Source organism: Odontesthes bonariensis, chromosome 2, assembly GCF_027942865.1.
Source record: "Odontesthes bonariensis isolate fOdoBon6 chromosome 2, fOdoBon6.hap1, whole genome shotgun sequence".
Lineage (NCBI taxonomy): Eukaryota > Metazoa > Chordata > Actinopteri > Atheriniformes > Atherinopsidae > Odontesthes > Odontesthes bonariensis.
In genome coordinates, this window is record NC_134507.1 from 10,112,980 (window position 1) to 10,140,610 (window position 27,631).

Consider the following 27,631-nt stretch of genomic DNA (forward strand, 5'->3'; position numbering starts at 1 on the left):
CAGAACAAAGTGTCTAGTGTGTAGAAATACTCCCCGTTACTTCACGAGTAACCTCTGCTGTTCGCATGTATTCTTTTCAAGCGCTGCAGTGTGAGCTTAAGATCTGTGCCAGGCTTTTTATGACTGCGTTTTTGCTCCGCATTCAATTCAGCGCTCTTTGCTGCATTATCAGTCTTGGTTTTAGGGCAGTTCTTGTTACTCTTCTGTATCGTGCCGTGGGTGGTCTCAGTCCATCCATTATTTCCTTGTCCACTGAGAGGCGAAGTTCACACGAGACCCACATTTATTTGCTCTCTGCAGCGGGCAGCTTTTGCACTCATGTGTAAACCATAACCAGGCTGGCCTGAGAAAGATGTAACAGCAACTTAAACAGCAGCGTCTTTCTTCACTTCCTTGTCCCCTGTAGCTATTCCCTCTGTAGCTTCTACGCTATTTTCTGCAGCACCCGGGTTATAAAAAGAAGTAGATCTGTGGATTTACAATCGCATAGGTTCATTCAAATTTTTTGTCCTTTGGGACTTATTTTGACCCGAGACTATGACTATATCGCTAAGTTATTCAAACTGATCCTTTTATGCTGCGAGAGGCAGACAGGGTCATACCTTTTAGTAAAGAGATTGGTAGAGAGATGACTAGACAAAGCAATAGGAGGGAGGGGACTTCAGTGAGTGGCCTCGGGGTGATGTTTGAGGACACAGGGGGTCGTTGTGGTTTGTCTCACTGTCAATCACCCGAACTCTGATTTTCTTTGTTGCCTGTGCACCCAATGCCCATCAGCAACCTGTGGCTGTCCTTCCCCTTTGTATTACAGTGTGGGAACTTCGCTGTGCTGGTGGATCTCCATGTTCTGCCCCTTGGCGGCCAAGGGGACGCCAGCTGGTTTACTACAGGCTACACCAAGGTACTGACACAGGGAGAAGGGTGTGGTTGTAAAAAAAAAAAAAGTGTCTTTGTGTGAATATATGGGCTTTAATCTGCAGGGGGGCTTTTCAAAAGACAACAGCACTGAATCTAAAATGACTTTGAGCTTTCTCTCTTTTTATTGTTGCACAACCGTTCCATTCTCTCGGCTCGGCACTTGTGGAGTTGCTGTACTGGCCTGTCTCTTGGGACTTCCTCTGTCTTGTTGCTTGCCTCCTTTCATCATAAATCTTTGCTGATAAAGTCAGATTAAAACTCTGTATCTTCTTAACAACACGTTGATTTACTGACACATCAGCACACTGTTTGTAGGAGGTTACAACCCTGGTTCGAGATGCTGTGGAGCAGAGGGTGATGCAGTACTCCGAGTTCCTGCACAGCAGAAGATGGTCCAAACAGAAGAAGGAGCTGCCACCTGCTACGGCCTTTTTTGTGAAAGGTAACACACCATCTTGTGACACTTCTTACACTGCTTTAGAACCAAATAGTCCAGCATTGATCTGTGTGATGAAATTGTTGCATATAACATATACTTCCTCACGTATGTACTTGTAACTTCAGTTTCGGTCATCTGGAATGAAGTCATGTTTCTTTTCCTCGTCCTTATTCTAGGTGTGTCTATCATCAGCTTTAGAATAACTAAAATGATTTACTTTGGCAATGAACTCAAACTACTGATTACTCACCCGGACTTTAGATCGGAGATGTTTTTGTTAGGATCATGAGAATGGAGTTGTGAAAAAAATGTATTTCATGTCCACCTTTTTGTGAAGAAAGTGGGCGGAAGGACAATGAACCAGTTGGGACATGGTGGCGTCCTACACCCAGGGTGTGACCTGTGAAGGCAAGAGCTGATAGGAGCTTTTATATTGTTCTGCACTGTTTAACTTGGCCCATCTCAACTGCATTCGTACATGGAAGATGTAAGACCATTAAAATGGCTAATGTTGGTTTCCCTTCTGTTAATGAGACTCTGGCACACCTTTGTTTTCCTGCACTTGTACTTAAGTAGATAGTTTAAAAAACAGCTGCTGTTACCCACATGCCCGGACATAAATGGATAAATTCTGCAGCAATGTGAAAAAAAGTAGTTTGGGTCATCATCCCCTCTTGTTCAGTGTGGGGCCATTCACCCAAACACTCACAAGGTTTACTTTGAAGCACTTTCAGCTGAGCATCTGAGGAACCTCCAGCTGTGTGCTGTAAGACAGACAGTTTTGTTACAGGTAGCAGTTAAGAGCAGTTAAACTGGGCTCACTCAGTAGTGCAGTCCTGACTGAGAGTGGGATTACAGGGCAGTCAGCCTCATAAAGTTTCTCCTGTGGCTGCAGCTCTGCCTCTCACGCTAGCCCACTCTCTCACACACGCTCACTTAGCTGAACCATCCTCTCAGTGTTTCACACACATGTTCATATAATTCAGCTCTTGTAGTTTTTCTTATTAAACCTAAAGCTATTAGCTTAAATTTGCGTGCATGTTATGTGCAAGCACACAGGAGCTGATACACGTCACAACCAGAAAGAGTCAGAAGAGCGACAGTGTGTTTGAGAGCTATATCCTCCCCCTGGGCAAGGTGTGAACAGGCTGACAGTGTACAGTTACCGAAAGGCCTTACTCATATTCCCTGTGACAGACTGAGGAGAGACAGACGTCTCTAATGATGGATATCACAGACTGAGGCTCCTCACACACGCACACACACCAACACACTTATACACACAAATTCACTCCGTTTTGTGAACAAGGGAGCTATCACTAGTTCAGCAGTGAAATATGCATGTAAAAATGATTAAGCCCCTTGCAGCTCTGCCAAAACAAAGCTAACCGGTGGAACATGACTCCATTCTGTATCGCAGAAGTTTACCCCCTCAGAGCATGAAAAGGTATAGCACCTCAAATAGGCCAATACAATCCATGTGCTCCAGTCTTATTAAATGTCTTAAGTGAGTGTAATGACATTCTTGGTCTTTTCAGGCGGCACAGCAGTAAAGGTAGAGACGATGACTTTGAGAAGTGAGCAGGCAGGCAGGAGCCATAAAAAGGGGAGGGCAGACTATAGGCTGAGGGAGGGAAGCCTAGCAAACCTCAGGGTGTATATTAACTCTTGAGCTTGTCTGTTCTGCTCGCAGGTCAGATACTAACCTGCTAATCTTTTCGGGATGGTCTGAAAGCCGGTTTTCTCTTTTTAAAGAGAAAGCTCTATTTGTATGTTGCTATTTAATAGTGGAATTAAGGTGGAGTGAGACTTTTTGAGGGGCCGAAGTGTGTGCACATGCACTGTATGTAGTTGCAGGGTAGGAAGAAGTGTCAGGTAGGAAAGAACTGCAGTGTAGGCCAAGAATAGGCAGATGAACCATGGTGCTATGTGCGGTGATATTGAGGGAGGGGGGATTGTGGGCCTTGAGTGAAGCACCGTTTGAGCTGGTGCCAGTGTGAAATCACAGGGGCTTCCGCCAAGAGACAGAAGTAAAGACAGCGTAACAGCCTCAGCTGTTGGCACTTCAAATGAGCCATCAACAGCTTTTAGCATTCCAAAGCCCTTAAGTTCAAGTGTTTGTATCCGAGTTATCTCTTTGGGTTATTGTATCAACATACTGTTTATATATATATGTATGTATATGTGCTGTGTTGGATACATACACTGTAAGTGTTTTTATAGCACCCTTTGAATTTGCCAGAGATGGGTTATCTCATTTCTTCTGCCAGAAAAAAAATGTAATTTTTTTTTTTTTTTTTTTTTAAATCACAGCTACAGAAGCCTGAGATGTCAGCCTCTGTCCCCCACATTTTTTATGTGTTTTTTTTTTTATCCCAGCTACTTGAGACTTCATGATTAGCTCATAGTTATGTGATTTATTTATGTTTTTAGAGAGATGAACAGAGGGAACGTTTCCCACCAAACATCTTAGCTCTGGACATGCAGAATGGACATGCTAGACTTTAGAAGTCCAGGGAAGGGGAGCTTGGGAGAGGCCCTTATGCATTCTCACTGGTAGACCGTGTTAAACACACCCACATTTCTCAGAGTAATTACAGATTGAAAATGAGTGGATAATGGGTTCTCTGTGCTTTGAGGAAGACATTTTTGTCATTCAAGATGATATTTGAGTAAAAGGAACTAGTGGTTTTGCTTTGCGATAAAAAGAGTGTCACAGTTATCTTTATGATCTCTTTCTGCAGAAATCCCATTCACATCAGATGTGGGTGTTTGGAAAAAACAACATGCTGTATAGAATAATGGATGGAGTCATTAGATATTGTTTCCTTTTTTGATTCATATTATCTGCATTATTTCAAGTGATAGTATGTTATCCTGATTGTAGTATATAGGATAGTATATAGGATTGCTCTAACTCGGGGGGGATTGATTTTGTAGTTCACAAAGCTGTATATATTTTTTGCTTGGGTCTAGTGTAAACTGAGAAGTCCCATTTTACACGGATTTAGTTAATATGCCATTTCAAATTGCTAAAGCACATTTCCAGATGTCTTGCTCCTACTATTAGTATATTGATACGCCCATATTGATCTGTCTGTGTGAGGCAGTGCTCAGATATAGTGTACTCTGGTGTTTAAGAGTCTTCGTACCAGTCTGAGGTTAGAGGAGCATTGGCAAACTTGTACCTAGAGTATGTTTGAGCCCATGGCAGAGCTGGTTCCTTCTTCCTCTCCCTTCACAGGTGCCAGGGCTTAGGAGGAGGGAACACCTGCCAGCCTGTTTCCCCATGGCCACGGCAGGCTGGAGAAGCATTTTCCCAGGCTCCCCAGATGAATGGTCACTAATAGCCGTGGGAGAGGGCTTTGCGAGTGCTGCACAGTGTACCACTGACTCCTCTTGGCAGGCCTATGAAGGGGGCTTAAGACAGCCTGGCCACAACCATTGCAAGAAAAGCTCAAGTGTTGCTGGATATCTTTACTTTTGGAGAATGTGTTTACGAATGACCATCTCCCTCCCAAAGAAGAATGTGGAGGATGTGTAGAGTCTACAAGGGAGATGGTTAACTCGTGCTCTTTTATGGATTTGTCTTTGTTTGGCTCCTTTGACCATTTTAAGCCACACATCCTCAAGTTAATACAGTTTATGTAATTTGGAAAAGCCTCTGAGTCATAGTGGGAGATTTACTCAGTGGACAGAATACACAAAAATTCATCACATGTTTGTTTTAATAGAGAATCATTATCTGCTAGTCTTTCTGACCGCTACTGTGACGATTCACAGTGCTTCTCTTCAGACGATCTTGATATGAGTTTGTCTAAAGCAGATTTTTTTTTAGTGACGAGCTGTATAAACAGCCACCTTCTTCTTAGAGTTGCTTCGACTATTAATATTCATGCAAGTAGCTATTCTGTGTGGACTGCTCTGTAAATAGAGAGACAGAGTTACCTGCCCTGCTCTGTTACTGGGCGTGAGGCAGCCAGGATTAAGGCGAGAGGGAAATGGAGACCTGTAACAGGAACAAAGGAATTCCAAGGCCCTCGCTGGAAATGGATCCTGATCAGAGTGGCCGCTCCAGCCCGCTTGCCCCTCTCCCCATTTGCCCTCCCTCCCCTGGCCCCTGCTGGGCAACCCCCTTCCCCCTGGTGCTTTGTGGTGTTGCTGTGGCTCTTTAAATCCTTCCTGTAAGCCCCTGGCCTTACTCAGCAGCAACACATAGGACAGTCTGACTCCACTGCTAACCCCACTCCCTATTATTGCGCAGACACACACGCACACACACGCACACACATGTTTATATATATATTTCATGTAGTAAATTTGTTTCCATTTGTGCTCTCCTCTCGATCTCTGCGCTTCTTGGCCCTCCTCATATCGTTTCTTAACATTTTCTCACTTTCAGTTCTTCTGCTCAACAGGGTCAGCTGCAGTCTTTTAAGGAAACGACCGCAAGCCCCACCATAACTGTCACACCACACTCTTTTTCCCATATAATTAGGGCCTAAGCCTGAGCCTGAGCATGGATCACATTCATGTGACTGTTCCCTTTCACCACAATCTGGTCTGGGAGACAGCACACACTCTTGAACTCAAGCTAAGTGCTCAGCCTGACCAGAATGCCCTGTTTAAGGAATTATTGAAATTTTCATTGGGTGCCATTGTTGTTCTGCTACACTTTAGAAGAAATGGGCTTCTGGCATGTGCTTCAGTTAGTTTTTTTTCTGTAGACAGGTGCCATTACAGTGCCAAGTATCGCTTGCTTTGTCAGGAAAAGTAAGCTTAGTATGATCTTAACCAAAACAAGTACAGTTTATTATAGCCACAAAGGGTTTCCAAGCATTTTATTCATGCAAAGTTAGTCTATTAAAATCATTAAATAATTCATCAGTAAGATAAATACAGATTTTTTTGCTATGTTCATATTTGAATTTCTAAATACAGCCTAGCAGATTTACAGAAGACTCAAAAAGCAGAGGCAGCTTCCAGGGAGACTTTGTTCTGGGTTTTAAAGGGACAGTGAACTGCATAACTCAAGTCACCAAAGTACTCTGCACACCACTAAACCAAAGGATCTTAATGCAGAATTGTATCCTCCTCACTCTGAATGCTCTTAAACATAAGTGGTGGCTGCACTTTGGGAGATTTGTGGCCTTTTAGGCTGATTAAGGTATAATTACGATTGAATATGACATTTAGTATTGTGAATGCATTTCTCTCATCAGATTAAGCTTCAGAAAAAAACACCCCCCCCTCTCCCTTCTTGACCACTTTAGTCACATGCTGGATTATGGGTTGGCCTGAGCTACCATGCTGCGGCGTATTTTGTAACTGCGATGAAGGGGTCACCCAAATGTTAAATTGAACACTCATGTGCAAATATTGTTTCAGGTGGACGTTGTGCCGGATGATAAGGCGCAGTGCTCTGCTACGGCCGTAGTTACAGTTGCACACAGAGTGATGTCCTTCCAGGAAAAGCCCCCACTTACACATGGGTAACTTCCTTGGGCTCTCTCATCGCCACTCCACCCCACTCTCTCTCTCTAAGCCCCAACTCTCCACCCACACTTGAGGACAGAGGGAGGGGGTCCACATCAAAGCAGAGATGTCAAAAGAGCAGGATTCTCAGGCACTGATGTCTGACTGTCTTGCTGATTCAACTCCTGCTCGTAAAGGGCTTGCGTGGGAATTATCATTCTGCTGACCGTCATTTACTGCATTTCAAACATGGTTGATGAGAGAAATAAGGTTACTTGAGGAAACTGGACAGTGCCTTTATATGCAGCTGGTGGGTTATCAGATTTCGCTCTTTATTGCTTGAAATAAAGTGCAATAATGATACGTAATACTGTGAAGAAAAAAAAAAAGTCCTTGTCATTTTTACCGGAAACATTTGGACTCAGTGACTGACTGAAAAGCCTCCCTTTTTGTCCAAATCGTGCACATGAGATATAACTTTAAATACTTCAAAACTTGTGGAAATCAATTGATTTCCCATTCTTTCTTTCATTCTTGGGCACAATTGACATGACAACAGTTTTATTCCATACCAGAACCATTACCATACACAGATGGTAAACAGATTTTCTGTAGTAAATCTTGTTGATTATGGAAACTTGTTTTCTATTTTGACATCACCCTAATGATATCAGGTCTCTAGTAACCATGTAACTCAACGGCTTTTGCTGTTAATGTACCAAGAGAAACAAACACTGATGCATTCCTCATCGTGGCCCTGCTGTGGTCAGACTAACACATGGCCAGGACATGCAAAGAAAATCCTCCAAAACAGAGCAGAAATTCTTATGGATTCTTGCATGAGTCACAAAACTGACTGCCAGGAATGTAGATTCCTGGCAGTTGATGAAAAGATGTAGACAATGTTTTCTATGGCTGTTTTAATGATCTCGTCAGGATATGAAGGAAGTTAATGAAGTCTATTCAGTGGTGGCTAACCTTTGACCCTGGACTGAATGCCTCTCACCCCAGTCCGTTCCATTTTACAGTCTTAGTCACTCTGGATGCCTTTTGGGTTTGTTGACTTTTCTTTCCTCTCATTGTTTTCCCAGGAAACAGCGAAAGCTGCACTGTGTGTGTGTGTGTGTGTGTGTGTGTGTGTGTGTGTGTGTGTGTGTGTGTGCGTGTGTGTGTGTGTGTGTTGGTGCTGAAAATACAGTATTCTAGCTTTGGCACCCACCTTGTGGAGTCTTAAGTCTTTTTTTTCTGCAGTTGTCTTGTGGTATATTACAAGATGGTAAAAGTCTCGCCAACCAAGTGGTTACAATATTATCTACCGCATTTCTGAAAACATCACATGCTGGCTTGTTTACTGTAAATTGGCCTGTCATAATACTGTTGCGCATCGGATTTCAAAACAATTAAGCAAGACCATCTTCTCTATAAGGAAGTACAAACGAAAACCTTTAAAGTGTCTGCTTTGCAGATTTGGGTATTGCACCACTGTGGGCTCGAGTTGCCACTAAAAGAGGCCACTCATTCCCAGAGGAGGCACCAGCAAGCGGTTTGTGAGAGAAACATGAATGTAAGCTTAGCACGAATGAGAGCCCAGGCAGAGGGCCAAGAGCAACTCTGCACTGAGCAGGACGTTATGAAGTTGGAGCAACAGCTGATGTCTCAGGCCATGGCGTTGCACTGGTTCCCAACTCTGTGTCCAGACATCCCTGTCAAATTTGTCCTGGGAATTGGCAAGCTCAACCCACCAAGGGAAAGCAGTGAGAACAGTTGTAAAGCTAGACATGAGGCTAAAAAGTCTAACAGACTGAATCATAGCCTCTAAAAACACAAGAACCTTGAGTGCGCAATGAAAGATGCTGGGGTCCTGGTCCCTTCTGGACCCAGAGTGGACAGAGAAAACAAAACAAAGATAGAGATCTGCATTCCTCTGTGGGTAGATATCCAGAACGAGTGATATATGACCACTGCTTTTGCTATTTAAGGAGTAACAGAATATCTGATATTTTTCTTTTTCTTTTCCCCAATAAAGGAATGCTGCTATTAACTACAAACATGCTCAACATACCCACAGAGTGCTCTAATGCAATTTCCCTTTGGGATTAATAACCATCTATTTTAAGATTGTTGGCTTATTCATTATTATTGGATACTTTAGCGCACTAAGCTCAACACAGACAGAGTTTCAATTCCAAACACAACTTAATGACACGGTATCCCATTAACATGTACTTATAGATCTAGCATTTAAGTGTGTCTGCTGGTTCAGATAGATATGCCCAAATACAGTGCAGTATATACAAGGGATAGTATCAGATTTGTACATTTTATATATTCATACAAATTTACAACCATTTTATTCATAGTTTCTCCATGTTGTGAGGGGCCACACAGTCATCTTTCCTGCAAAGCTGTGTTTCTTTTATTCATTTATAAACACCTGCAACTGGCCTCATCCTGCAGCAAAACACTGATCTTAAACTACCTGCAGACCGTAGTTTTCTTTCTTTTCTTTTTTTTTTCCTTTTGAAACTTAACAGCAGCCTTTTAGTAAGTGGTCCCTGGAATTACTTGACCACAATCAAATACGTTAATACGTCTTTAACTTGCTGAAAATAAGATTTAAGTTCCAAAAGTCCCCCTGACAACAAAAAACTTAAGATGGCAGCATTATAGGCCTGGAAGAACTCCACTAGGGAAGTTAAACAGTGTATTTCACTGGCTAAAACCTTCAAGCATCATTAACTGCAAAAAATTTTCTACCAAAATATTGAGCATTTGACTAAATGTCATTTTCTGGTGTTTGTTATGGGCAGAATGATCTGCGTTTACTACACTGTGAATTAATCATGGATAGAAACCCTCAAGGCTAAAAGCTGGCAGCTGCAACGTCTTGCTGTTCCAGTGTGACGTGGCACACAACCAATCCAACAAAAAAAATGTCACACACTGTATGAGCTGTAATTACAGAGTTACAGGATTATGGTTGATAAAACAGTTTGTAAAGTCATTCATATAAAGGCCTAATTATTCTTCACCAAACATGTCATTTAGATGCTCTCTTGCATGGTCTTGTTGCTGCGAAGCTGGAGACTGTAATCCAAGGCTGTGAATGCTTTACTCACTTATTTTCTGCATTTTGAAATAACTTTGTGTCTCAGACTTTAGTAAGTCCATTAAGATGGCTAGTGTAACATAATTTTACCACAAACAAGGATTTTAATCCAATCCCAGAAAAAATCTTGAACAATGTTTACATTGTTCTAAAACAAGTGTGCATAAGCCATTGGACAAGTTGTTGAAGTTAATTAGAAAAGGTTCGTCCTAATAAGTGTCCAAATACCCCATCCCTATCACCATCAGACAAAGAAAAGGAATATCCTTCAAAGTTACAAAAGCAACCGACAACGCAAATGTCTTTATAATGGGACATTACCCATCATGACAATCGTTAATGCTGGAGGAGCAGCAAAATCAACAAAAGAAAACAACAAAGTTGACCTCTCTCTGACGAGCAGAATGTAGGAGGAAAAATACGAACATTTGACATGCGCAACGTTGGCGTGACAAATTCTTGATACCGAAAGAGTCCACTGTGGTCAAAGTATGGAACGCGGTACGCTCCTTTCCAAAGCAATGACTGGAAATGTCATATATATGTAAGATTTTACATGTTTTTTTTCTGTTCCTCAAAACTTCAGTGATGCTGCTGAGCTGTGGTTAGTCTGTGCATACTGTCGAGCAAGCGCAAGGTTGATGCCTAATGTACTTTTAGCAGGCTCATGTTGAGATATGAGGGTGTTTGACGCTCATTTTGTTTGTCCCACATAAACAAGACCACAAGGGCATTTCAACATAGACACGCATGTGCTACTGCAGTTAGTGAAGGATATAATAAAGTTTTTCTTTCTTTGTTTTTTTTTTAACCAGTGTGTAGATTTGTAAATAACTTTGGTGTCTCACAAATTAGAACAGTGCATACAATGACCACTGCAAAGAAAAGCCTGTAGGTTGGTTAGAGAACCACAAGCTGTCGTTCAGTGATTGTTTTGAATTACTAGAAGTTTTGATAGTGATCAGAGGGGGCACAGAGCTGATGTTATTTAAAAATGGATTGCTTTTGAGGACATTCCAATGTTTGAGAATAACAGTTTTTTTTAACCTTACCTGCATGTGGTGAGTACTCTGTGGAGAAAGCAATGTGTGTGTGTGGAGGTGGAGTTCTAGTTCTATTTGAGTTCAGTTCAGGATGTTGATAACCATTCTCTTACTGCTTTTTATCACATGCACAAAGAAGAAGAAAACCGAGCTGGTGCCATTAATTGCTGGCCACTTGAGTCAAGCTTATTCCTGTGACAGTTTTGTGTCTCTGTAATTGCACATCACTGTCCAACGACAGCTTATTTTTAAAGAGGGCAATTAAATGCTGGGAGCTGTTTCTGAGATTCCATCAGCCAAGAGAGAAATGCTCACAAAGGCCCCTTAACATTTGTGTCCAGGCCAGCACAATCAATATTCTGTCTGCTCTTTGTGTCGAATGCTCATGCTAACTCACCATGTGGGACATATTTGTCCTAGTTGTGAGCCAACTTTAGGAGGAGACTTGTCCAAGTTTTTTCAAGTTTTATTGATGTGTGTTTGTCAGTGTTGTTGCCGAGGGGCAAAAACCTCCCCACTTCCAAAATGTCAGCTTTTCAAAACTGAAGACGGCCTAGTTTTTATCTTGATGGAAGCACATATTTGACATTATCCAGGGACTTTTGAAAGAGCTTGGAGTGCAAGAGGTCAGGATTTTCTCTTACTATGGAGGACATGTAATCCTTTAATTGAAGCTCAAACACTAGAATCCTCCCAAACAGTCCACAGTTTGTTGTTAAGGAGATGTTCATATATTAACAGAAACACAGGAGAGAGTGCAAAATGAGGATAAGAAATGATTTAGAATTAGTAGGAGAGTCGGTGGTCGTTTCACAGTCATGGTATCGAGGAGGAAAGTCTCTCATGAAGCTACCAAAAAGAAAGCAAGCTCTGTCAGCTTCCCAGAACTGTTTGCTACTGAGTAGCGTGTTAGCCAGACCTTTGCTTTTAGTCAACAAATTCCTGCCAGATTAGGCAACAGGCTACTGTTTCTGCCCAGCACATCCTACAAACCGTGACAAACAGTCCATGAGAAATAGAGTAGAGAACTATGACGCGACTTCTCTGCTTGGGCAAAGAGTGAGGTAATTAAGAAGTCTCTTGTTTCACAATCATAATATGATTTCATTCCTTTTACTGTGCAGGGTTTTATATTTAGTATAAAGTTAGATTTAGTGTTAAGGAATTGATGTTGTTATTCTGCATTATATCACGAAAAAATGTGTGACAAATCATATGAATGGTTCTATATTGGACTATAAATGTTTGGAGAATATGTTCATTGATTAATCAGTTTCATTTACAAAAAAAAGAGAAAAGAAAAGACATCAAAATTGTCACCATCCTGTTTTGGGTGTATAATCAGTGGCAATTTAAATATTAACTATCTTTGCCTTTTTTTTTTTTTTTTTCTTGACAGGTGAAAACTTCGACTTAGTGGCCAATTTTCTGAAGAGACACTCCAATCTCAGATGCGTTTTCAAGCAGGGTACGTGATCTACAAGTTTACAGTGACTTTGTTCCAGTTAAAAGCATCAGAAATGGACATTTCAATGGTTCAAATGCAGACAAATTTCCCACAGAAAAAGCAAGTCATCTGTGGTCCGCATGTTGATTTTTCTCCCCCTCACTTGTTTTTATGTCCTGTCCCTACCTGCTCAGGGTGCTGTTGAGAACAGGCAGCCATTAAGTGCCCCCCTTGAGAGGCTACTGGGAGTGGGAGAGAGAAAGACTGTGGGGCTGTTTATGGAGGGCAGAGAGAATCTATCTCCATGGCCCATCTAGTGCCTGTGACCCTTGATCACCTTTTCATGGGACCAACATGGTTCTCTTCCTGTCAGTAAAGTTAATATCTGCTCCCTCAGGGCCGAGGCCTGGATGTTAAGGCAGCTCTGACCTGCTGCAGAGTGAGATGATGGCTTCTCTCAGCAGGTCCGTTATACATCAAATTAGGCCCGGCCTTTTGGGGTCAAAGGTTGTGCAATTTAGTCCACTGGGTTCTCTGTAGCCTACATATGGGATTAGAGGATGCAAAAACTTTTGATATTATCTTCAAATTGGTTTGAAAGTTTTTTTATGGCGTGACTTCTGTATGTTCAGCCTCAGCTGGAACTCGTTTGGAAGACTACAAAGATAAATCACAATTAGACTTTTCAAACCTTACAACTGCTAATTTGTCATCCACAATGCAATGGCATTTTGGGATTTGGCTGACTTTCATTTTACCCTACAATATAAAAATGTTCAAAGGAACAGAAAACTGATATGCTCGTCATTAGTAAGGCAAAAAAAAAACAAAACAAACAAAGTTAGTCCGCTGGTTGGCATGAACAGCTGTGAAGTGAATAAGATAGAATATTGTTTTCCATTTAGTGTCTAAGTTCCCTCATGAATTTTGAAGTCATACTGGATGAATGGTTATGAGTTGTCATTTGGGAAAACAAAAGAAAAGTTTATATCCAACACTGAAAGTGTCCATCCAAATGAAAGCTTTATTTATTTATGTGCTCTTGAATTTTTTGTTTTTTAAATAATTTTTTTTCTGCAAGTACAAAAGCCCTGGTGAAGATGGAGTTTAATCATTGTCATTTGTCTGTTAGCAAGGTTACACAAAAACTACTATCCCAAATTTTGTTACGCTTTGTGGAGGGGAGAGCATTCTTGAAGCTAATACATTTAAGTGCAAATCCAGGTAATCTGATTGCGATAGAGAGCCTTGGTCTTTACGGAGCACACACTCTCCGACTGCCCCTCCAGCTTTTTATTTATCGTTTAGTGTTCAACTGAAACTCAACATTTAGCCTGAAAATGTCAAATTGTTCTTGAAAAGCCCACATTTTCCACTGTGCATTACAAAATAATATTCTTTCTAGCTGTTTTGCAACCGTTTTATTCAGCCCCTGCAAGATACTCTCAATATAATCATTCTTAGTGACATCCAAGTACATGCAAGTTGTATATCTGCTCCATGTAAGGAAGGCAAAAGCAACATACACAACTATAAAAGTCTAAGGAGTTTGGGCTTTTCCAGAATATATTCCGAATCCTTCAAAGCCTTTGGTTAAATTGATCAAATTTCCAAGTTGAAGAATATTATCATACTTGTTAAAGAAGGAATTCACTTCCTCTGTTGGCTTGCCATCATGAGTCATGATGGAGATGACAGACCTCTATGTTGACGCAACAATTTTGCCAACAGGAGCCTATATAACAGATAATAGTTTGTAGTTTTTCTTGCTTGGCTGTCCATTTGAGGTCCTTTCATCTGGTGTTCTTAAAGATATATTTATTGTAATGATATAGCACATGTAATAATATTATTGTTGTGCTGTAAAAGATCTTTCCCTTTGTTGTCAATTAAACAGCTATATTACTCCCGAAAGTCATTGTTAATGTAAGATTTTCTAATATTTCAGCCTTATTACTCGGCTTATAAAAAGCTCAGCAGTTCTATGTAAACTGCCATTTTCTCTGTGGTCTGAGGGATAGTAAATACTTGGTGTTTGTAGATGTTAATTCAGACATCCACCACAATTCCTTCTGTCTGACTTTGGCTCATAATTAGAGGCAAGCCCACATTATTAACCAGCAAGGTCTGTGTTGTTTCCTTGCCTGCTTTCAGATTTGCGTTTGTTTCCTGAACGATATGTAGTGTGTGTAAGCTGTCCAGAGGACGCCTCAGCGCACCGAAGAAACCCGAGCCTGCCCGCAGTGAGTGCTGTTTATGCTCCATTATTTCCTCTTCGAGCAGCTCGGCAAAAAGTCTGGTAGTGGTCTCTGTGTTATTATAGGGATGTGTTGCCAAATTGCACTCTCACATTATATATGCTGGTCCTGTTTACAAAGGGGGTGAGAGCTGAACTCTGCTCAGAACTATGCAGAGGATGGGAGCAGGATGGGGAACAGGGGGGTGAAGTGGGTTCCAAAGCAGATGTCACCCCCTCTCTAGACAAATTCCTATTCTCACATTTCACAAATTCACCCCCACAGTTCTCATTGTGAAACACAGGTTTACTGGATAGTTGTTAATCTGGGTTCTAAAATTTCACTCATTACTACTTGAGCAGAGTTTTTCTTTTCTTCCGCGCACCACAGTCGGTGTTGGTACTGCCAGAATAGAGAAATCTTATGTTGAATTTATCAAAAAAATTTTGACTAAACTCTGACAACTCCTGAAACTTTCTTAATTCCTCTGTCACATGCACATTTTGGGGGTTTTTGAAAGAGATCTGGAGGCGGTTCTGACCTGGTACTAAGTTAGTTAACTTGATATTTCGGAGTCAAATTCTGTGTGCCTTGATTCCTTGGACTCAGATAAAGTATTGTTGGAAAATTGCTGTCTAGTACTGTAGTTCTTTTTGTCCATTCCATTATAATCAAATATCCTTTGGTCAGTGTTCATTTGATCCCCGAACTCCCCTGAGTATTCTGGGAAACAGCGGTGGAGCCTCTCACCTTGGCACTCACATCAAGCAAAGACATCTCTCCCATCACATCCCATGATCAGGGCCCTGCTGTTTTTCTGTGGGCTTTTGCTATTGTTTCCCTTTGAAATATCTCTACATTTTCCATAGTTTGGCCTCCAATGAAAGCAGTGATTGTAAAATTTTTAGTGGAGCAACACAGTCGTCAGTGAAAAGTTCAGATTGTGTAACCAATTTTCCAGTTCAAGGAGGCACTGCTGTCGATTGCGCTCCTCCGTTCAGGATGTGGTTCTTTGGGCTCATACAGTACAAGCAGAGGGAATTGGAGGGTGGGAGTCTTGTGGCGGGGCTCTCACCAACTCTCAACCTCGAGCCTGGTTTGTCAGGGAAAGATACCAGACAGAGTGGCTGAAGGTTTTTCACATGACTAAAAGAACAATTTGTTTACGCCCCTCTCTCTGTTTTTATGTGTCAGAGAGAAAGTTTTTGCCTGTTTTATGTTGCCAGAAACGTAGAAAATGTGAATGGTGTTGTAAGGTGTAATAGTGTTGCTTTCTAAAAATAGTGTGATCTTTGGAGTTCCATGTCAGAGTTCATTCCTTGTTTAAAAGGGCATCTTTTGTTCCACTGCTCTTGACAGCGTGAGCATGCGTGTCCCAAAAAAAATGCCACATTTCCCTGTGTTTAGACAGGTTTTAAATTTGTTAGGATTCAGTTTGTGTGACTTTTCGAACAAAAATCTCTAACCACAGTGGAAATGTAGACTCATCAAATGGGAACATTTTGTAAGGTCGGGGGGTTATGTTGTTAGGGAACTTAGGTAACATCACAGTTGGCCTTTTGTACTATAAAAGCCAATTTCTCACTCCCACGCATGAGGATATTGTTTGTCAGTTGCTTAGTGTGCTCTCCTATTAGTCATGTTTTAGCTGTGGTTCAGTCAAAAGACAAGATGGTTAGATTTAGAGATTTCCATTTGGGTAAAACAGACTATGCTAGCAGTTATTGATTTTCAGTACTTGAGCAGAGGTTTTGTGCAGATCTACTTATCTGAAACAGCATCAACGTGGGTTTGTATGTAGAATGGCTTTCAGCCCTTTGTTTTAGTTGAATTGGAGTCTTTGGATTTGGACATTTCAAAAAGGCTCTGAAATGAATACCACTCCAAAGTTAGTCATAATTGCAGATCTGGGGCCTCGTCTGCCATGCTGAAGGTGCTGTAAACAAAACCCTGCCATTTCTAACGCATCTCACGTGGACAATTGTTCTTTGTTTAGTTCTTGAGTGGAGGGGCAACTTTGGAGAAGGTCCAGTCCTGATTCTTTGAACGCTTTCCACAGTTCAAAAGTTGTTGAATGAAGCTGCCCTTATTTAATGTGTTGAAACTGATGGGCTCACACTCTCGAGCAGTGTTTAGCCAACCAACAAATTGTTTGGTTTGAGCACTCGGATGCCTTTAAAGTCACTAAAGCAAGTGCAGAAGTTTGCATGGAAACACATGATACACTTTCAAAAATGATTGTTTAAAACTTGCAAAAAAAAAGGTGTGAACTATGTTGCACTGAATTTTGGACTTTGAAGTAATTTTTTTCCATTAAGGATTTTTTATGTGAGGTCTGAAATCTGGGCTCTATAATGAGTTGGATCAGGGGATCAGGTATTCAAGCAAGCGAGAGCAGACCCCACAACTAACACTGGGATGTTGCTGAGCTTCGGTGATTGAGAGCGCAAGATAATCGTCCATACCTGCCTCCTTCTTTCACCTGGCAGTTTTACAAACTTTCAGCAGAGACACCTGGGATTCATAAATACACTTGTGACAGCTGGATAAACTCGCTCCCTCTCACATTAACATATTGGCTGCATCGTTGGCAGAACATGCCTGCAATGAGACTGTGAGTTGCACAACATAACGATGTTGGTAACAGTCCACAGCTCCAAGGTGAAATAAATATCTGATATCCGCAGTGTGTGTTTGTGATTTTACATCCAAACGTTTGACTCGAAAAAGTGAACTAAGCTCTTTTAGCCACATTAGTGCAGAACCTTTGAGTTTATCTGAGATCTGTCAGCCATTGTCCTCGGTGGACATGTTCCCAGAGTTTCAGAGCAGGCAATGCTGCGCATTTTCTTATGATTTTAAGACCTTATTTTATATGCTTGGCAATTGTTTCAGTCATTCATGTTTGGTCGAGTGGTTCATAAAACATTTTCCTGTGATGTGACAAACAAGATGAGCGTATTTTTATTTAATTTTCGCTCAGACTTCAAAGTTGTGACTGTCGCATCTTGAGTTGAGTGGAAATCAGTTGTGACATCCATATCGGTCTGATGCACTCCATCTGTTATGACCCAGAAACCTAGAAACAAATGTGGTTCTGAGGTAGACGCATTGGAACTACTTTGTTTGCATGAGCCAGTGGGAGGGCAAACAAGACTCTTTGTGTTACACAATCTTTTTTTTTTTTTTCCTTGACATTTGAAGGTTTAATTCCCGCATAAAAAGTTGCTTATTGTTTGTGGGTCAGCACCCACAGTGAGCAGGGGCAGCATGGGAAGGAAGAGCTAGTGTTTAGGATTGTGGCTGTTGTTTTCCAGTCAGGCAAAGAGTGGGCAGCTGAGGTGAGTGGCGTGCTGTGCCGCAGAAGTTTGGATCAAAGGGAGCGCAGATGTGTTTCCAGTCCCCCCCCCCGCCTTTGAGCTCTGGACAAGCCTGCGTGTTTATTCATGACCTCAGCATGCCTCTGTTCTTCACAGCTCCAACAGCTAGTGGCAGTCCTTTCCCAAGTGTTCCGTGTCTGCCGTCCTCCTCAACACCAAGGCCATATAGATGGATGTGATCTCCTACAGTACATCACTTCCCCTCATTCCATCCGGTGTTAAGTTGCTTTCATTGGTTTCGACAAAGTGTGTTCAAACGTTTAACAGCTTCTCTTAATCCCCCATATGGGTGGATCCAAAAACTTGTCATTGTCTCAGGATAAGAACTGTTCTCTATTTTAGAAAAGTATGTGCCCATGCATGTTTGTTGACTTTGTTGCAGGGATGATGTGGTAAGCTTAGACAAACAGGGCATGCTTTCTCTGTGGGAGCAGGGTGGGTGGAAGATGATGGGTGGAATTTGTGGACTACATTCACAAACATCTTTGCAGGAGGTATTTCTGCCTTGTGAGTTAAAAAATGCACTTCTTGTTTTTCTTGGTGCAAGCTTGAGGATTTTGCAAACTTTTCCTTCTAATGGAAAGAACAACTCAATGGTCATAATTTGAATGGTTGAAGGGACTCAGGCATTTGCTGTTGACATGAAATATTATCTTGTAACAGATGAGTGAGTAATTTGATTTATTGGTTGACATCTAACTGGTTTTGTGCATAATAGGTAAGATATACAAACATTAGAGTAATCCAAGAGCAATCAATCTGGCTTTCACTGTCAGATCAAAAAGCATGCTTACATGCTCCAAAGTTCCAGCTTTTTGCATCTTTTTGCTAAAACAGTGGTCTAAGTGTATTAAAGCAACACTTGAGAAGTTTGTGAACCTTAAAACTATGTGGTTGTGACTTTTTTTAAAGTACGTACTTACGTACGTACGAGCCTGAAACTGCTCTAGAGCGCCCAGGGGCTGAGATACCTCAGTTCATGACTTTGTTGTCAGCCCCACACCACAACGTTTCACTTTGCACTTTGAGCCAGAGAGCAAATTAGTTGACAGAATCTCCAGTGTAACTTTACTCCAGCTGAATTCCCAATAAAGCTGCCCTCAGTCACATGTTTTTCAGTTTCTTATGTCAGACAGCTAAACTTGTCAGATATTGTGATTAGAAATCATTCTGTAAAGACTACATATATGCCTAAAGCATTTGTGACCAGACTGTCACTCTGATGTAATAAAAACCTGATTTCATAACTGCAGTATCATCTAACAAAATGACCATTCAGTTAACTTAAAGACGATATCTGTGCAGTGAATTCAGCTATGGATAATGTGAGGGTACATCACGCTATGTTGTATTCTGGGACGGGAGGGCCTTCCTGTCAGGAATGTGCTTCCTTTACCTCCTTTCAAAACCACTGTTGCCTGGTATGATTTTGTTTTGTTTCGCTAAAAACATTCAAATCTAGTGGGGAAGGGAAGACATGGAGAAAGATGGATCTTACCGGGAAGTTGTGGTATTGCACCCCTGAATGCAAGTTCCGCTAAATCCTAGATCCCTATCAAAATCCGACCCGTGTTTTTTGGCTAATTTATTAACGTAAACAGATTATAATAATGTCCAGACACTTTGAGCGATGGAGGTGTTTGTAGTGGACTTTATAAGTCACAGTATTGATGATAAATGTTTATTTTAATTTTACAACACGTTTAATCAAGCAAAACACCTGTTTTGTTTTACTTGCAGTGGACAAATGATCAGTTGACTGTGGAAAGTCTATTCCACACTTCAGGATAGTTGACTATCCTGAAGTTAGAATTCTCTACATTAAAAAGACAAAAGAAGAGCATCCAAGAACATTGTGACTTGACAAAACCGACGTGACGTCAACTTTGCATTTGCATTCTCTATACTTACATGCACGATAACCTCCTAAAGCAGAGGTCTTCAACAGGGGGTCCGCGGAGGTACTGCAGGGGGGTCGCGAAATATTTGGTTGTTTAGACGATTTAAAAAAAAAAAAAAAAAATTTTTTTTTTTTTTTTTTTTTAAACAGTTTTTTCTCACAAATTGTGTGCAAACGTGTGCCATCCACACAGGGCCGGCCCAAGCATTTATGGGGCCTTAAGCAGAATTTCATTTGGGGCTGCCCTACCATCACCTCAGCTCCAGTCTGGAGCTGAGATTGTGGGTCCGTTACACACATAACAGTGTAGCCTATGGAATAATGAGGCATCTGGAGCCTCCAGATGCCTCACTATTCCATAGGCTACACTGTTATGTGTGTAACGGACCCACAATCATTAGCATTATTTGTAATCATCTTACATTATACAGGTGTCAGCAAACTCATAAATATGGTTTAATTAACTTCTACATAAAGAGTGATGTATAAGTATGGCTCATTAATTTAACTATTTGAAAGTAACATCAGCAGGCTGGACACTGCATTTATAGTAAACACGTTAAATAGTTTAATTTCTTTCAGATGTGCAATGGTGTGCAAAATGTTCAAAATCCAAATACAAAATAGAATCAAATGACATTCACATTATCTTACAGAAAAATAAAGTTGTAATCAAAATTAAATTCAAAATTGTTCTCGGGGCCCCCTGGTGGCGTGGGGGCCCTAAGCGACCGCATAGTTGGCATATGCATCCACAGATGGTTTGAGGATTCATTGTCCCATCTACATGCATGTTTAAAGTTAAAATCTGTGGATTATTTGAATAGCTCATTGTCGTATGCAAGATGTTTGTTTATAAATGGCAGTGGCACGGCCACCTTGTACCTTGCACATGTTTAAAATAAAAACATGAATATATTAACCTGTGTATTATTTGAATAGCTTAATATTGAATGTACAATAACAGAGTAGCTATGTTTATACACGGCACTAGGCCCCGTTAAATAGAAAACACAATTGTATGCCATATAAAAAGTAGGGGGGTCCCTGCTCCAACTCTCCATCAGTTTGGGGGTCCCTGGCCTGAAAAACGTTGAAGACCCCTGTCCTAAAGAATAAAGTTAGAAGCAGCAGAGGTTCTTGAACGTTTACTCACACAGCCCACAGGGGTCGAACATACTGCAGTCAATAACTTGATTCTGCTCCTGTGCTGTGTTACAAGGACAATGATAGAGTTTGACTAGAGACGGTGCATGTAAACACACTTTTTTTCTTGTCTGAAATTGTTAGATGAATACTTGTTGTAATTTGTGTGGAATATGTTGTGCAAATTCTGCAGTGCATCAGTCTATCTTGGTATAATCGATAAGAAATGTATTGAAATACCAACAGAATTTAGTCATCCTGTGCTGCAGCGGAGTATTTAAGATCAGTCACAGAACACTGTGCTGTATCAGCGCATTACTTTCAAGTGCAGCTGCATTAGAAGATAACCAGCATAAGATCCCTGTCTATGTTCCTACCTTATCAGAGCTGACAGGAAAATCTGGTATTTTATGGAGTCTCTTGTTTGTTATCTTTTTGAAGTTGTTTCCAGGAGCTATTCAGAGTTGGGGCAAGCTACATGAACCTGCACTGGCATCCTTTTAAACCAAATGATTCATTCTTTCTGCTCTCCTTGCCCTTTTGCCAGGCTTATCTTTATAATCTGACATCCAGATGTGCTGGGGTAGAGCTGTGTTGTTCTGGCGGCACAAGGGCCTGTGGTGGGAGGGCACTGTTGGTCTGCTCTACATGTTAGATCACGAGGAGAATTTTGCAGCTTTGTGTGGGGGCGAGCAGACTGGCTGGCGGTGGGATAGAGGGGGGGCTTAAATCCTTTTCGCCCCAGGAGAGGTGGCAGCAGTTAGACGTTTCTACTTACCACCATCCCTCCCTCCTTTTTCATGGAGCTCACCAGCTATTTGCTGTTTGCATCATTCCGTGCAAGATTAGGCCACCTCGGTTCCCACACAATACTTACGGTTTTATCCACAGGGCTTGTGATAATTTGAATATTGCTCATGTACCATCTCTCTTTCTCTCAATCTTTAATCCTTGTACCTTCTTCTGTAGTTGCCGTACACCAAACGTTCAATTTAGTGAAGCCCTAAAAGGCATGTGGGAACATTTCTTATGATCTATTCAGTACTGTAAATAGGACACTGTTTTTTCCCCTCCTTTGAGGGTTTTAAAGGGATGATGTATCAGTGTTTTCTTTTCCACCTGTGAAAACAAGAAACAGCTGGCACAATTTGTTGTTTAACCATTAATTGAATAGTGTTGCAAAAGTTATTGCAGTTATGTTTTGTTTGAACTTGAGTTGTTGGGGATTACTGGCAGCAGCAGTAAGTGACATGAGGCCAATGTTGTATGCGGCACTGGTAGTTGTCCAAAACAGAGATATCTGCTTCCAGATCTCTTTATGTATTCTAAAACACTGTTGACAAAAGAATTAGATGACAATAAAATGTCATAACTCATCCATATTAACTTTACTGATGTGGGCTTTTTTTCTTTAAACATGTGACATACTTAACCCTCTTGTGTCTGAATTGAGAATTACAAAAACAAACACTAAGTAAAATTAGCCAGGGGGGGGGGTTGCCTTTATTCGCCAAAAACCTGTTTCACAGGTTGAATAAAAAGATGAGGACATTGTTCAAACCGTATTTCAGAAAAAAAAAAACACAGGAGAAAAACAATGTAGACCAGTTTTTTTTCTCTATTGCTTGCTCTGTGAATCTGACCTCTTCCTCTCTTCGTGCCTCTTCCTCTCCAGGACTTCGTTCTTTCACGCTCTTGGTCTTTTGAAGTTGTGCCGACAGGAACAGAAAGCCACTAACTTTCCCAGAGAACCGCCCTTTTGCTTCTTGTTGACTTTTCTTTCATGTTCATTTTCAAGCAGGATTTATTAATATTAAACAGATGATAATGCACATCAAGGCATTACTATGCAAAATGGTGGCACCCACATTTTTCTCAGAATTGTTTTGGTTGCGGTGGGTGTGTGATTGTGTAGGCGAATGCGAGTTTATACATGTGCCACTGTCCCGAGTCCAAGTCCTGCTGTAGTTCGGGCTATGAGAGAGCGTAAAGACTGAACCTCTGCCCACTGTAGCATGACTCCATTTCTGCACAAAGGGGAGCTTGTGGAGAACTTCCTGTGTGAGGATTCTTACACTTGTGGGCATGCTGATGAGACAGATGAGGTCAGGCAGTATGACTCTTGGAGATACTTCTGCTTTTGTTGGGCTCCCGTCTCTCTTTCTCTTATTCAAACCCTTCTGTCTTGTCTCTTCTTCACTCCTCATTACTTGCCTGTTGCCTGGCGTCCTTCATTCAATCCCCTCCCTTCTACCCCACCACAGACCAGAGAGCAGTTGCTAGGTCTCTACACCCAGTGCAAAGCCAATGCCAAAGCTTTCCTTTACAGCTTGGGACAATTAGTCCTTCCTCCCTTTTGTGACGGGTCATATGTTGTCACTAGTATCATGACGTGGGGGAAAAACGTTTTTTTTTTTCCCCAGTTGTAACAACATACTGGTGGATGCGAAAGCTCACCACATTGGCTTTTCTCATCTTAAAGTGTGCATTGACCATTTTAAAAACCAGTTTATAGGATGCCAATGAACTGAAAAATGACTTATATTAGATAAACATAGTGGCTACAATGTTGAATGTTCCAGCATCTTATGTCTGTGCGGTTGCATTTCCCAACTACAACAGTGTATAGAGTTTTTCAGTCATGCAAGGGGCATGGGTCTGTGAACTGCATCAGCATCTGGTCCAACACTTTAGTCTAGAGTGGAATAACCTAACTACTGTTGGATAAATTGTTGTTACACTTGGCCAAAGAATTAAATCCTTAAACCTTGACTTTTCGCTTTACACCATCAGTAGGTCAGGTTTTACACTCTTGAGTCAAATATCTGAAATTTATGCAGACATCCGAAGTCCCGAAAGACGTAATCTTACTGACTGTTAATCCACTGAATTTTAACCACGAGGTTGAAATTTGTGTTGTTGTTTTTTTATTGAAATATCTGAACAGCTATTGGACCGGCAGGACACTTGGAAACCAATACTCGTGTAACCTTCAGGGTGTAATAATAAAAGAAAAAAGAAAAGAGTAATTCTTTGTTTCCAACGATCATTATCATTTTGCAATGTTTCTGATATGTGAAACTCTCTGGCCTATTCCATATATGTCTGCATAACTTCCAACATTCACATTAGCCTCTGATGTAAATAGATCCCCCAGCATGGCTAACATACAAAGTGGCATCTAATTAATTCAAGGTAATGTGACAAGCTTTCAACCTTAAAGTTCTGCTCAATTTAACACCAGCGTCTCTTGTTCTCTCATAAAACCAGAGTTTGTTCTCGGTCAGCCGAGGAAAAGACCAGTGATTAACCTTCATTAGTGGCCTGTTGAGGGCACATGTTGGTGAGATCCAATTTTCGGCTTGCACCTTGTTCTGCCTCAAAGGTTCCCTTTAGTATGCGGATACGTTGAACTTTTTCCCCACGTTAGCCAAATTAAGCTACGAATAGTGATCATTTTACTGAATCTCTGATGAATAGAGGCATTTGGAGTAAATATTTTACACAAGTAAGGACACAGATGAAGCTAATGGTAATCACACTGTTTTATATATTAGTGTTATAGTGTAGTATTGGTAATGAAAACTCCAGTGACCGAAAGTGGGGAGAGGGCTGCTGTCTTTTTCTCCTGCTTCTGTGCATTTACCCAAATTGAATCAAGGTTCTGCTACATCCACAAGCGCTGAGATGCTTTTAACCTTCTTTTTCTTTTTTGTTTTCCAGTATCATGCTTCACTTACATTTCTCCATTGCATGCTTCATCATCTTATTGAGTCTTTTTTACTTGCTGTTTTAGTGTGCCAGCAGGGTCGCTGTTAGGTAATTATCCTCAGACTGCAAGCGTGACATCAGACAGAAGATACAATAAACATTTGTCTCACTGATGAGACAAATCATTTTCCTCCATTTTTATGGCTTTAGGTGGCTGCTTTGGAGGACCAATTCTTTCTGCTGCCTGTAATGTTATGAAGTGCCTCTGAAGGCCTTATTTTGTACCATTTTTCAAACAGTGAGTTAACAACGCCATGTTGAATACAGCTCAATCAGAAGAGGAACTAATTGTGTAAACTTTAATCATTTTTACAGTAGTATAGTAAATGTCTCTCCAAAAGTCAACGGATGGCAGGAAAAATATTTTTTGTTTACACCTATTTTGTTTGTCCTCTCCAGACTGAGCTGAGCGAACAAAGCAGATCCGAATATTTTTCCAGTGTGGGAAAAACCCAAGAGCTTTTAAGCAGCCCGACAAAAACAAAGAAGTCTGTGCTTCAAAAGATGTAAGTATGATCTACTGCAGAACTTTCCAACCCCACAAGTCAGAGAGGGCACCCAAGTATTTGTTCTTATCCTTTTAACTTTTTCAGAGCCAAACAAGCCAGTGTCCAGCGAGAGCTCTGTGGTTCCACCATTGGGATAAAGCAAATTGACCAGAAGGTTTGCCCCAAAAACCAGAGACTTGAACTTCAAGCTGCAGAGTCAGAATCAAGCTCAGAGGCTGTGGCCAGGTCTGGACTGAAAGCCCCACCAGAGGCAAACCCCAATGTGCCTTGCAACAGTGCCTTAACTGAATCCAAGGCTCAAATACAGACTACCCAAGAGCAAAAACAAGAGGGTGAGCATGAAATAAGTAATGAAATCAGCAGGAGCAAGAGGTGCAAGCCTGATGATGATGCAGGGGAAGACCCTCACTCACAGCCGGCCAAGAGAACGTGCCTTGGAAGACCTCCAGCCACAACGCAAAATCATTCCATCGAGCACTCCGCACAAACATCCAAGCATGACCTTCCTTCTCTGCTGCCCCATCATCCAGTCGAAGCCAAGGCAGAGTCCAAGGCTTTCCCTGTCTCAGAGTGCAAGAAAACCACACTGGAAGTAGAGCTGCTTACTCCAGGGAAACAGGCCCAGAGGCTCCCCCTCACAAGCAATAACACAGCAGAGACAAACCAAAACAGGCTGGCCACAAGTCTGAGGGGCCTATCTGTCAAGCCTGCATCCTCGGGCTCCTCTATTGGTTCCAGATCCACTCTCGGAGAAGGGGGGAGCGAAAATGTGCCCAGAACCTCGAGATTACGACGACTGAAGAGGTCCTGAAAGGGAGAGACAAACTACAGTAAAGATCCCTGACGCCACAGAGATACAGTTGATATTCTGTCAGACTACATGTCTGTAGTTCATGTGGTCTCCTCAGATGACTGTACATGTGTCACTTCTAACTACAACATGCATTCTTTTTCACATGTGCTGCTCATAGCATGCACACATAAACAGATCAAATGCTAATCAATTGATACATGAGCATTTGAGTTATGCTTTGTCAAATAGTTGAAACAGGCTTTGCCTCCACCCTTAAGTAGTGGTGGTCAAGAAAGGCTCGCAAATGAAAGTCGAAAAAAACCTTTAATTGGAGTTTAGATTTGGTTTTGTGTTAAAGATTGGGGATTTCAGACAGGCAGGAGCCGAGCAGTACGTCATGGCTCTCAGTCTGAAATACTGGCTCCTACGCGTCTGAAAACTGTCCAGTATCCCTGCTGAAGCTCTGATGTGATTGATAGTGGTTTCCAGATTTATTTCATCACCCCATTCTCAAAAATGTACTTTTCTAGTTCAATTCATTCATATACAGTTTGCTCAATACTCGGTTGCTAAGCACCTGAAAGTAAGCTCTAATTTGGAAGGTATTATGCAGCTTTTATGCTGAACTTGAACCAAAAAAAGCGTGACGATGTGAGCAGTGTTGGTGTTATTTTGAAATAGCTACAGTACCGCAGGTTAAACTGTAGCTGCTGTCGCCACCCCAGCATTTGATGGAGCGGGCACACTCAGTCAAACTTCGACATGTTCCATTTGATGACATATTATTGCCTCAACTTATTATATTCATTTTTTTTTTCTTGCATTTTATGATATTAATAAATTTACTTTCACCAAGGGAGAAACTTCCAAAAGGCTGACGTGTTTGCAAACCAGATGGCCTGAAATAACACGTAGATCTTATTGCATTTCTTTGATTTCCTCGCGCACACACACGGTCCAGATTGGCTAACGCTTGTGGCAGTTTGACAGTGAGGTCTGTCCAACAGCAGTTTGAGCAGTCGTAACCTGAGATGAGTCAGTACCGGGAGCTTATTCCGTTCTTATCAAGACAATATGGTAGATTAGTGTATTTGGTCCAAATGTTTAATCGTCATCTTCAGGGGGTGTCGTTAATCCACTGCCTTGCCTTTAATCATGTCAAACAGATTCTGAAGGACAGTTTGTTCTAAATTCTACAGTGTATGCTTCTCAGTTTGGCTAGTTAGAGGTTTTAAAGAAGGCTTGGTACTTAAACCAGACCAACAAGGGAAACATTGTCTCAGGATCATGAGGCATGAGGGTATTTTTATCTCTGGTATTGACTTAATACAAGGACGGCTAGCTACAATACAATTAGCTGTAAACATATTTGAACAGGGACATCGCTCGAGTCTATGTCTCTCCTGCTCGTTCCCACGGCAGCTGCCTGAGAAAGCTTTCATGTGCTCTGACATGTTTGGCCTG

At 41.4% G+C, this 27,631-nt stretch overlaps 1 protein-coding gene across 1 annotated transcript; it reads left to right on the top strand.

Annotated features, from left to right (window-relative positions):
* The first annotated feature begins 766 nt into the window (after nt 1-766).
* On the top strand, nt 767-26,950 carry slx4ip (SLX4 interacting protein). The gene is made up of 6 exons (XM_075482969.1): nt 767-901; nt 1,234-1,360; nt 12,384-12,452; nt 14,586-14,674; nt 25,265-25,371; nt 25,459-26,950. Exons 1-6 carry the CDS (start codon nt 767-769, stop codon nt 26,183-26,185), a joined length of 1,254 nt encoding a protein of 417 aa, XP_075339084.1. The 3' UTR covers nt 26,186-26,950.
* Nucleotides 26,951-27,631: the final 681 nt, after the last annotated feature.